At 47.5% G+C, this 12,977-nt stretch overlaps 1 protein-coding gene across 1 annotated transcript in view; it reads left to right on the top strand.

The window, feature by feature from the left end:
• The first annotated feature begins 287 nt into the window (after nucleotides 1-287).
• LOC147106553 (tetraspanin-4-like) overlaps nucleotides 288-12,977 on the top strand; it is a 67,710-nt gene continuing 55,020 nt past the window's right edge. The window contains exon 1 of the mRNA XM_086007508.1: nucleotides 288-358. Within this exon, the coding sequence (XP_085863634.1) occupies nucleotides 302-358 (57 nt within the window). The 5' untranslated portion in view covers nucleotides 288-301. The remainder of the gene's footprint in view (nucleotides 359-12,977) is intronic.

The following is a 12,977-nucleotide window of genomic DNA, read 5'->3' as shown; positions in this document are numbered from 1 at the left end:
CGCATTGAATGGCGGAGCAGGCTCGAGGGGCCGAATGGCCTACTCCTGCTCCTATCTTCTATGTTTCTATGGAGTGTCAGCCTAGATTGTGTGTGTGTTATAAAGGACTGTGGGTGTGAGTATATGTGTGAGGATGCTGTGTGTGTGTTATGAAGGACTGTGGGTGTGAGTATATGTGTGAGGATGCTGTGTGTTTTTGCTGACTTTATCTATGTTTATGCTTTATAACAAATAACCTCCTTGCACTTACAGTTTTACCTGTGTTTCCTTCCCTCTTGGTTAGTTCTTCATCCTGCTACTAATGATCTTTGTGGTGGAGGTGATTGGAGGGATCCTCTTCTGTGTCTACAGAGGTCAGGTACGGAGACTGTCTCTGAAATGTTTTAATGTACTCGCACATGAAAAATGAATGAAGCCTCTGTTCAGCATTCATGTCAGAAACGGCTCTGAGATCAGCTGTAAATACAACATCGCTGGGGAGAGAGAGTGTCAGTAATTCACTGAAAGTCAGAGAGGAGCAGCCACACGACGCACAAGTATTGGGAGTTTATAAAATCACTCCATAGAAACTGAGATGGAGGGGAGCTGGGTCTGTTCGTCACTTTACTGATTAATAGGAACAAGGGAACAGGAGTAGACCATTCAGCTCCTCGAGCCTGTTCCACCATTCAGTTTGATCGTGGCGGATCTGTTGTGTATGTAATATGTGTGCTACTTTGAACCTATGGACAGGACTGCACTACTTGTAAGGCGTAGTGATACGCAGTACCACTCCTGGCCATAGGGGTATAAATAGTACTGTGGGTACTGATCTCCCCTCAGTTCCCGCCTGTGGGCATGAAGTAAAGACCTACGTGCAGTCCCTACCTCCAACCAGTAAAGACCTGTTTGAGTTATACGTTTAAGTCTTTGTGTTAATTGTTCAATACAATACACATACTTAACAGGATCTGTACCTCAGCTCCATTTACCCGCCTTAGTTCCGTAACCCTTAATACCCTTGCATAACAAAAATCTAGCAATCTCAGTTTTGCGAGTTTCAATTGACCCCCAACCTCAACAGTTCTTTGAGGGAGAGAGTTCCAGATTTCCACTGCCCTTTGTGTGAAATGCTGTATGACATCACCCCTAAATGGCCTCGCTCTAGTTGTGTCCCCTTGTTCAAGATTCACTCACCAGAGAAAATAGTTTCTCTCGATCTACCCTAGCAAATCCTTTAATCATCTTAAACACCTCAATCCGATCACCCCATAATCTTCTAAACTCAAGGGAATACAAGCCTGCAACCTGTCCTTGAACCCTCTAAGCCCTGGTATCACTCTGGTGAATCTGCACTGCACTCCCGCCAAGGCCCATGTATCCTTCCTGGGGTTCGGTGCCCAGAACTGATCGCAGTGCTCCAGGTGGGCTCTGACCAGAGCTCGGTACAGCTGAAGCGTCACTTCCTCCCCTTTGTATTCCAGCCCCATTGAGATAAAGGTCAACATTTCATTTGCCTTCTTGATTACTTTTTGTACCTGTCTACTGGCTTTTAGTGACTTGTGTATATGGACAGCCAAAGCCCTTCACTCCTTCACAGTTCCTGGTCTCTCACTATATTCCGATTTGACTTTCTTAGGTCCATAGTGGATGACCTCATACTTCCCTACATTGAACTCCATCAGCCACAGTTTCGCCCACTGAATTAATCTTTCTACATCCTTTTGTAACTTCCTGCTCCAACTACAAAAACAACTTGTATTTATATAGCGCCTTTAATGTAGTAAAACGTTCCAAGGCGATTCAGAGGAGCGTTAACAAAAAACATTTGACACCGAGCCACATAAGGAGATATTAGGGCAGATGAGGTTGGTTTTAAGGAGCATCTTAAAGTAGGAAAGAGAGGTAGAGAGACGGAGAGGTTTAGGGAGGGAATTCCAGAGCTTGGGGCCTAGGCAGCTAAAGGCACGGCCACCAATGGTGGAACGATAGAAATCGGGGATGCTCAAGATGCCAGAATTGGAGGAGCACAGATATCTCGGAGGGTTGTAGGGCTGGGGAAGATTACAGAGATAGGGAGGGGCGAGTCTATGGAGGGAAAACAAGTATAGGAATTTTAAAATTGAGGCAATGTTTAACCGGAGCCAATATAGGTCAACGAGTACAGGGGTGATGGGTGAACGGAACTTGGTGCGAGTTAGGACACGGGCAGCCGAGTTTTGGATGACCTCAAGTTTACGTAGAGTAGAATGTGGGAGGCCAGCCAGGAGTGCGTTGGAATATCAAGTCCAGAGGTAACAAAGGGATGGATGAGGGTTTCAGCAGCAGGTGAGCTGAGGTAAGGGCGGAGTCGTGCGATGTTACGGAGGTGGAAATAGGCAGTCTTAGTGATGCTGCAGATATATGGTCAGAAACTCATCTTGGAGTCAGATATAATACCAAGGTTGCGAACTGTCTGGTTCAGCCTCAGACAGTTGTTAGGGAGAGGGATGGAGTCGGCGGCTAGGGAACAGAGTTTGTGGCGGGGACCGAAGACAATGGCTTCGGTCTTCCCAATATTTAATTGGAGGAAATTTCTGCTCATCCAGAACTGGATGTTGGACAAGCAGTCTGACAATTTAGAGACAATGGAAGTCGTCAGCGTACCTGTGGAAACTGATGCTGTGTTTTTGGATGATGTCGCAAGGTGCAGCTTGCAGATGAGAAGCAGGAGGGGTCCAAGGATAGACCCTTGGGGGACTCCAGAGGTAACGGGGTGGGAGCGGGAAGAAAAGCCGTTGCAGGTAATTCTCTGACTCCAACTGGATAGGTAAGAATGGAAAATGCTGAAAATACTCGGCAGGTCAGGCAGCATCTGTGGAGAGAGAAACAGAGTTAACATTTCAGGTCGATGACCCTTCGTCAGAACTGGAAAGAGCTGGAGATCGAACAGAGAGGTCAGAGTGGGAGTGGAGCGGAGAATTAAAGTGACAGGCGACCGGAAGCTCGGGGTCACCCTTACGGACTGAATGGAGGTGTTCCGCAAAGCGGTCAACCAATCTGCGTTTGGTCTTCCCAATGTAGAGGAGACCGTATCGTGAGCAGTGAATACAGTATACTAAATTGCAAGAAGTACAAGTAAATCGCTGTTTCACCTGAAAGGAGTGTTTGGGGCCCTGGGGATTCCTTCCGCTCCACTCCCACTCTGACCTCTCTGTTCGATCTCCAGCTTTTTCCAGTTCTGATGAAGGGTCATCAACCTGAAATGTTAACTCTGTTTCTCTCTCTGCCGAACCACTCTTGGTGATGGACATTGAAGTCCCCACCCAGAGTACATTCTGTGCCCTTGCTGCCCTCCGTGCTTCTTCCGAGTGGTGTTCAACATGGAGGAATACTGATTCATCCGCTGAGGGAGGGTGGTAGGTGGTAATCAGCAGGAGGTTTCCTTGCCCATGTTTGACCTGATGCCCATGTTTGACCTGAAGAGACTTCAATGTTGAGGACTCCTAAGGCCACTCCTGACTGTATACCACTGTGCTGCCACCTCTGGTGGGTCTGCCCTGCCGGTAGGACATACCTAGGGATGGTGATGGAGGATACTGGGACATTGGCTTAAAGATATGATTTGTGTGCGGGTCAGGTGAGGACAGGAGTGATATGTCCCCCTGTTCAAAAAGCTCACAGCAGTCACTATTGCAGCTCACACAAGAATAATGGTATTCTGGGTGAGATACCAGTCCCTCTGGGTGAGATACCAGTCCCTCTGGGTGAGATACCAGTCCCTCTGGGTGAGATACCAATCCCTCTGGGTGAAATACTAGTCCCTCTGGGTGAGATACCAGTCCCATTGAGTGAGATACCGGCCCCTCTGGGTGAGATACCAGTCCCTCTGGGTGAGATACCAGTCCCTCTGGGTGAGATACCAGTCCCTCTGGGTGAGATACCAGTCCCTCTGGGTGAGATACCGGTCCCTCTGGGTGAGATACCAGTCCCTCTGGGTGAGATACCAATCCCTCTGGGTGAAATACTAGTCCCTCTGGGTGAGATACCAGTCCCATTGAGTGAGATACCGGCCCCTCTGGGTGAGATACCAGTCCCTCTGGGTGAGATACCGGTCCCTCTGGGTGAGATACCGGTCCCTCTGGGTGAGATACCGGTCCCTCTGGGTGAGATACCGGTCCCTCTGGGTGAGATACCGGTCCCTCTGGGTGAGATACCAATCGCTCTGGGTGAAATACTAGTCCCTCTGGGTGAGATACCGGTCCCATTGAGTGAGATACCGGTCCCTCTGGGTGAGATACCAGTCCCTCTGGGTGAGATACCAATCCCTCTGGGTGAAATACTAGTCCCTCTGGGTGAGATACCAGTCCCATTGAGTGAGATACCGGTCCCATTGAGTGAGATACCGGTCCCTCTGGGTGAGATACCAGTCCCTCTGGGTGAGATAACAATCCCTCTGGGTGAGATAACAATCCCTCTGGGTGAGATACTAGTCCCTCTGGGAGAGATACCAGTCCCTCTGGGTGAGAGACCAGTCCCTCTGGGTGAGATACCAATCCCTCTGGGTGAAATACTAGTCCCTCTGGGTGAGATACCAGCCCCATTGAGTGAGATACCGGTCCCTCTGGGTGAGATACCAGTCCCTCTGGGTGAGATACCAGTCCCTCTGGGTGAGATACCAGTCCCTCTGGGTGAGATACCAATCCCTCTGGGTGAAATACCAGTCCCTCTGGGTGAGATACCAGTCCCATTGAGTGAGATACCGGTCCCTCTGGGTGAGATACCAGTCCCTCTGTGTGAGATACCAGTCCCTCTGGGTGAGATACCAATCCCTCTGGGTGAAATACTAGTCCCTCTGGGTGAGATACCAGTCCCGTTGAGTGAGATACCGGTCCCTCTGGGTGAGATACCAGTCCCTCTGGGTGAGATAACAATCCCTCTGGGTGAGATAACAATCCCTCTGGGTGAGATACTAGTCCCTCTGGGAGAGATACCAGTCCCTCTGGGTGAGATACCAGTCCCTCTGGGTGAGATACCAATCCCTCTGGGAGAGATACCAGTTCCTCTGGGTGAAATACCAATCCCTCTGGGAGAGATACCAGTCCCTCTGGGTGAGATACCAGTCCCGCTGGGTGAGATACCAATCCCTCTGGGTGAGATACCGGTCCCTCTGGGTGAGATACCGGTCCCTCTGGGTGAAATACCGGTCCCTCTGGGTGAGTTAAAAGTTGGCTCGCGTAGGGAGATGGGACGGAGAATGTGAAGAGGCTTTATACTAATAGGGGTGGACCTGGAAAAATATGCTGAGTGTGACTGAGTTTGATTGTGTTGGGGGTAAAATGTAGGAAACAGGGTGTGATCCTGAAAGTCACGACCATCCATGAAACGGGCCAGCAGTGATTTTATTTGTCCGAGTTTAACTGCAGCAAAATCTGGATAAAGCAGTGCTCATTGTTCACAAGCAATGGATCATAGATTATTTTAACTAACACACTGATCTGAGTAGATTGGAGATGATAAAATAAATCATCTTCAGTGACGAAGGCAGCTGACTATTATTTCCAGTTCTCTGGGATAGAATGCACCAATTCCCAGAAGAGTTTAACGGATGTAAATGAGGCAGCAGCACGACTGAAAGCTGATTGAATCCTCCAGTCATTCTGTTCTCGGAAATAACAAAGGGCGTCTCAAGGTCAGGAAACAACCTGAGACAAAGGGAGAGGAACAGTAATAACGTGCTTTCTGATTGGCTGGGGAAGGTGCTAACTGATGCCGTGTTATTATCACAATCGGGTAAAAGCACTGGACTGTGTTGGGTGTTCATTTTAAAGCTGGATGGAGGTGGTTCGATAAAGGGATGATTCAGGGGCTCTAAAAGGGATATGTTTGACCTGGACTGAGCAGTGAATGGGCAAAGTTTTTAATAATGTTCCTGACTGCACATTACATTACAGTGCAGTGCAGTGCAGCCTGCGAGCTACCTGCAGAAAGATCAAACACACCTCTCAGTGATAACCAGAACCATAAGCAGCCCCATCACAAACACAGGCAGACACTGAGACAGAGTGTAAGCACACTGTGAACTCATCACATCTGGGAGACTTGAGCTGGGTGGAGAGACCAATACACAAACACACACACACACACACACACACACACACATATATACACACACATACACATACACACACACATATATACACACACATATATACACACACATACACACACACACACACACCACAGACACACACACACACACACACACCACACACAGAGTTGGTCTTGAAGCGTATGACCTGGACTGAGCTGGTGTTTCTCGTGTGTGCGCTGGAGATGGAGGAAGGGACAGACGTGTCTGTTTAACTCAGTTCAGTGATTCAACAATAACAAGTGCATTTATATAGCACCTTTAACGTAGTAAAATGTCCCAAGGCGCTTCACAGGAGCGTTATCAGACACAACTTGCGACTGAGCCAAAGGAGATATCAGTAGGGGTGACCAAAAGCTTGGTCAAAGGGGAGTTTTTCAGGAGCAACTTAAAGGAAGAGAGAGAGTTAGAGAGGCAGCAAGGTTTAGGGAGGGAATTCCAAAGCATAGGGCTTAGGCAGCTGAAGGCACAGCCACCAATGGTGGAACGAAGGAAATCAGGGGTGCACAGGAGGCCAGAATTGGAGGAGTGCAGAGATCTCAGAGGGTTGTAGTGCAAGAAGAGGTTACAGAGATAGGGAAGGGGAGGCCATGGAGTGATTTGAACACGAGGATGAGAATTTTAAAATTGAGCCATTGACGAACCGGGAGCCAATGTAGGTCAGGGGTGAAGGGTGAACGAGACCTGGTGTGAGTTAGGATATGGGCAGCCGAGTATTGGATGGCCTCAAGTTCATGGAGGGTGAAAGCTGGGAGGCCGGCCAGAGCATTGAATATGTGATATCCGAGTGGTAAGGTCAGAAACTGAGATAAGCCAGACTTCAGGAACCAAAACTCAACTGTTTAATTATACATATGTAGCAGAGGACATAGCTTTACAGGCTGCCAGCAAGATACTCTATTTCTTACTGTGCGATCACCAAGATGGAGGATCAACCTCTGAGTCATACCCAGAATGCAATGCCACTACCTTAATAAGTGGTGTGCCAGGACATTACCTTAATACTGGTAAATATGATCCCTTAATATTTGTCTCCATCTGGTGGATAACTTAAGCATTACATCCCAGATTACTATATCCCCCCCCTCTTATGTTTACAATAATTTCTTAACAACATTCTTAAAAAGTCCATAAGGAAACTCCTTTAATGATAGTCCATACTGAACGAATCTAGCAGGTCGCGATCAATCTCTCTGGCGGCTTGTGAGCTTGGCGAATGTCTTACAGTCAAGTCCCTGCTTGATTGTGGTAGAGCCACCTGCTGCTCCTGAGCAGTACTCAGAGTATCTGACTCTGCTATGATGGTTTCCTCTTGACGAAGGGGTCCAGGTATAACTGGCTCTGTTCGTGGTGTTGGTACCACCAATGCATTTGGATAACTGGGGACCAACTTGTCCTCCAACATTTCCTCTGGAACCTCCAGTTCGATTTCCCTTTGTCTGGTCAGTATCTGATCCACATGTCTGCGTACTACCTGACCAGTTCCTGTTGTATCCGTGTGTTAATGAAGACACGGAATGCAGGAGTTGGTTTAACAGGTGTTTACTGAACAAAGTCTGGAGGTGAACTAAAAGATACAAGATGCTATACAGGCTTATATACCCGAGTGGTCACTACCGGTATTACAGTACACAGGGGCTCTTAAAGGTACATACACTACAATTCCTCCCCTTTTAGATAATTAGTACATAACATTTTAAGTAATCATTAATTAACATGTTTACAAGAACAATAATCTACACATTTGCTGCAGTTAATCAATTATAAGTCAGTCTCTCTGGAGGCTTCCTGACTCGGTCCGGATAACGCCTCGGTGGTGTAGTAGTTTTCGGTGGTGTAGTAGGTTCTTTTGGCAAGGTCGATTCGGCTTGAATGCCAGTGTCGGGTTCATCTGGTTCCAGTATCACCGAATCGGAGGTAGATACTATGGGTATCTCTGCTTCATCATTAGGCGTATAGAGTTGTGGTGTAGGTTGTCCCTTTTCGGATGACTCTATGATCTGGTCAGCATGGCGCCTTATTATGCTTTCACCAATGTCCACGGTATACATCAGCGGTCCTAGTCGTGTGCAAATAGTTCCAGGCTGCCATTTCTCGGTACGGTAGTCCCGGGCCAAAACTTGTTGACCTATCTGGAAGGTTCTAGTTGGCCTTTCATTCATGCCTTGAAATTGCCGGTTCTCTACGTTCCTTCTGATGTTTGGCTTGATCAAATCCAGCTGGCATCTTAGTCTTCTATTGAAAAACATCATGGCGGGAGTTTGGTTTGTAACCACATGTGTTGCATTCCTGTACGCAAACAAGAAGTTATCTATCTTATGTTGTAGATTTATGTCTTCATTACCCATGGCCTTTATGGCCTTCTTGAAGGTCTGGACAAACCTTTCAGCTAATCCATTGGTGGCGGGATAGTATGGGGCGGACGTGTAGTGCTTAACCCCATTGTTTTTTAAGAACTTCCTGAATTCTTCGGACACAAATTGCGGTCCATTATCAGAACAGATCTGTTCAGGCAGCCCATTCCTGGCAAATATGGTCCTTAATACTGTGATGGTTTTTTCCGTGGTGGTGGAGGACATCTTTATTACCTCCGGCCACTTGGAGTGTGCATCAACCGCGATTAAGAACATTGAGTCCATAAATGGACCAGCAAAGTCGATATGTACCCTTTGCCATGGAGATGAGGGCCACTCCCATGGATGTAGAGGGGCTTGTGGTGGGGCGTTTTGGACCTTCTGGCATCCTAGACAGCTCTTGGTCATTTCTTCGATGTCTCCATCGATACCTGGCCACCACACAAATGCTCTGGCTAGGTTCTTCATTTTCACTCCACCCAGATGCCCCTCGTGAAGCTCCTTTAGCACTTTATCCTGGAGTTTGGGTGGAATCACCACTCTGGATCCACACATCAAGGTTCCTCGGCACACTGACAGCTGTTCTCTTCTTTGCGAGAATGCTGGCAACAGTGGTTCGCCATGTGCTGGCCATCGCTTCACCGTTAAATCGTAGACTTGTGAGAGAGTCGGGTAATTTCTCGTTTCCTTTTCAATGGCAGAATTTGTTACTGGTAGACATTCCACTATGGTCGAGTGGAATATCTCCACTGGGTCCACTGTAGGTGCCTCTTCTACCGTTGGCAACGGTAGGCGCGATAAACTGTCAGCATTCCCATGCTGTTTTGATCCTTTGTATTCTATGTCATATTGGTGTGCCCCTAGGAAAAGGGACCACCTCTGTAGCCTTTGCGCTGTCATAATGGGAACGCCCTTTTTAGGGTTGAATATGGAGACGAGGGGTTGATGGTCAGTCAACAAGGTAAATTTTTGTCCGTGTAGGTAATGGTTGAATTTCTTCACTCCCCACACCAGGCTGAGTGCTTCCCTGTCGATCTGGGCATAGTTACGCTCAGCTGAGTTCAATGAGCGTGACGCAAAAGCTATCGGCCGCTCCGAGCCATCAGGGAATCTATGCGATAATACCACTCCTACGCCGTAAGGGGATGCATCGCACGCCAGTCTGATTGGCAGTGATGGGTTGATATGAGCCAACACTTCCTTGGACGTGATCAAGCATTTGCATTTATAGAAGGCACGTTTACAGTCTTCGCTCCATTTCCAAATTACTCCTGTTTGTAGCAGTGCGTTAAGAGGGTGCAGAACAGTTGACAAGTTCTGTAAAAATTTATGACAGTAATTTATCAATCCCAGGAACGACCTTAATTGTGAGAGATTTTCAGGTGCTGGGGCTTTTATGACCGCTTCAATTTTTTCAGGTGACTTATGCAACCCTTCTTCGTTAATTATATGGCCACAATATGATATTTGTTTCTGGAAAAATTTGCACTTGGGGCGATTTGCTCGTAGGCCCCGTTCTCTCAGCCTAGTGAGCACCTGCTCCAAATTGGCAAGGTGCTCGTTGTCATTTTCTCCTGTTACAAGGATGTCGTCTAGGTAGCATTGAGTCCCCGGAATCCCTTGCAGGACTTGCTCCATAGCTCTTTGCCAGATAGCTGGAGCTGATGCTACTCCGAAAACCAGTCGATTGTACTGGTACAGGCCTTTGTGTGTGTTTATCGTGTGATACTTTTTAGAGGCTTCCTCAACCTCCATCTGTAGATATGCCTGTGCTAAGTTAATTTTGGTGAAACGTTTCCCTCCGGATAGTGAGGCGAAAATATCTTCTATCCTCGGAAGAGGATACTGTATCGTGTGAAGGACCGGGTTTACAGTCACCTTGAAGTCCCCACAGATGCGAATTTTTCTCTGTTCTTCAGATTTATCATTATTCAACATTTTCTTCATGACCGGGACGATGGGTGTTGCCCACTCGCTCCAAACTACCTTGGATAACACGCCTGCTTTTTCCAAATTCTCCAGCTCTGCCTCGACTGCTGGACGAATTGTGTATGGCACCAGCCTTGCCTTAAAAAACTTGGGAATTGCCGCATCTTCCACTTTTATTGAGGCGGTGATGCCTTTCAAGGTTCCTAGTTCCTATTGAAACACTTCTTTGGCGTTAGCCAAGATGTCTTTTAATCGTTCAGGTATGACGTCATCATCATTTTTTTTCTTACTGGTCACCGTCAGTGCCTGAATGGAGTGCCAGTCTAAACGTATCTTCCTGATCCATTCACGTCCCAACAACGGTGGACCACCATCTTGCAGAATGTATAAATACAACTTCTGTATTTCCTTGCCGTTGTATACAACAGGCACCCTTATTTTCCCTCTGGGGTATACTTTCTGCCCCGTACATGTCTTCAAGATAATGGATGTGTCTTTCAAAGGTATATGCGGAAATAGCCGCTCGTAATCCCGTTGACTTATGACGGTCAGAGCTGATCCTGTATCTAGCTCCATTTTAACTGGGGACCCCGCTATCGTGAGGGTAACCCAAATGGTCTGGTAATCTTCCTTGGCAATTACATTATGTAATTTGAGACAGCTTAGTCTCTTGTTTCCGGAATCGCTATCGCTCTTCTGGTCTTCGGAGCTACTGTCCGTCATCATTTGTACCTTTCTGTACTTTTCCTTATTAATTTTTTTTCTGTCAGTGGATTTTTTGTTTCCAGATCGGCATACACGTGCAATGTGTCCCATCTTTCCGCATTGCCTGCATGCTTTGTCCTTGAACCAGCAGTCCCTCTGGTCATGGGTGGATCTGCCGCAGTGATAACATCTCTCGAAACCCCGTGTCATTTCATGGGTGCCGAAGTCCTGTGGCTTTTGCTGTATCTCTGCAGCTCCTCTTGCTGCTGCTTCGTATGATACAGCCACGCTGAAAGCCTTGTCCAGTGTCAAATCTTTCTCAGAAAGTAGCCTTTTCTGTGTTCCTTCACTTAGGAGACCGCAGACGAATTTGTCTCATAGAGAATCTGCCAGTCCTGCCCCGAATTGGCAGTGCTTTGACAGCTTTCTTAATTCGGTGAGGTAATCAGCGTTACTTTCATTTTAGTGCTGATTCCTCTTGAAGAATTTGAATCATTCCGCTATCAGCAGCGGTGTTGGGTTTAAGTGCTCCTGTAGGGTATCAACAATCTCCTTAAAATTCTTGTCCATCGGTTTGGCTGGAGTGATTAAGTTTCGTAACAGCCCGTATGTCCTTGCACCCATCAGATTTAGAAGTACTGATGCCTTTTTATCATCCTCTACTTCATTCGCTGTGCAATATACCTCCACTCTTTCCACATATGTGGTCCAATCCTCTATATCACTATCAAAAGCAGTAATATTGCCAGTCTTAGGCATCCTGAAAATCAAAAAATGGCACCTCCCGCGCTTTCCTTTCTTCCCTGCCGAGAAAAAATGGCGACTCCCGCGCTTTCCCGCCGCTGCCGCTGCTGACAACGCTGTTCTCCGCAGTTTTTATTTACACAGATATTTTTAATAGTTGGAGACTCGTTCCCACCGGACTCTCTGGGACTTTTCCCTCCCTCTGCTTGGTCCGAACGCTGACCTGCTTTGCAGCGCCGGCCGTCTCCCGAGTGCTCCACCCTCCGTCTCTGTTTGCCTCCGCCTTCCGACTCACTGCTCGGCCCTGCTGCAGAGCCACCCGATCGAGCCCCAGCCCGCCGACCAGGAAGGATTAGTGCAGTACCTGCCACCAGCCCGGCTAGCTGGTGAAACCACAGTTTGTTTGTTTTTTCTTCGACCTTCGTCTGAGGAATCGATCTCCTTGAGGTGCTGCCGAATTGCAGGTAAGTCCGTTTCCAATTCGTCGCCACTGTTGTATCCGTGTGTTAATGAAGACACGGAATGCAGGAGTTGGTTTAACAGGTGTTTACTGAACAAAGTCTGGAGGTGAACTAAAAGATACAAGACGCTATACAGGCTTATATACCTGAGTGGTCACTACCGGTATTACAGTACACAGGGGCTCTTAAAGGTACATACACTACAGTTCCCACCATGACCGTATATGAAACTGGACCGGTCATCGAGTCTATGACGCCAGGAATCCATTTTGGACCATAACTGATATTTCTGGTAAGGACCGCATCTCCTTCTCCAAAACTGCGGCTCTTTGTCCTTCTGTCATGGTTCTCCTTTTGTTTGATTTGTCGGTTTTCCACCTTCCTTTTTAGATCTGGGTGAACCAGGTCAAGAGTGGAGTGTAGTCGACGTCCTAACAACAACTCAGCAGGAGAGAGTCCTGTGGTAGATTGAAGTGTTGTTCTGTAGCTGAACAGAACTCGTGACACTTTTGCTGCCAAACTCCCTTCCGCACTTTTTTTCATCATCTCCTTAAATGTTTGTATGGCTCTCTCCGCAAGTCCATTTGAAGACGGATGATATGGAGCTGAGGTCACGTGCACTATGTCATTGTTTCTCATGAACACTTTTGTTTCTGTACTCACAAAACACGTGGC

This window comes from Somniosus microcephalus, chromosome 15, assembly GCF_052327205.1.
Source record: "Somniosus microcephalus isolate GS21.2 chromosome 15, FLI_Smic_1.0, whole genome shotgun sequence".
NCBI classification, from domain to species: Eukaryota; Metazoa; Chordata; class Chondrichthyes; order Squaliformes; family Somniosidae; genus Somniosus; species Somniosus microcephalus.
Note: the sequence above shows the minus strand (reverse complement) of the source record. Positions and strands in the feature narration are given on the sequence as shown.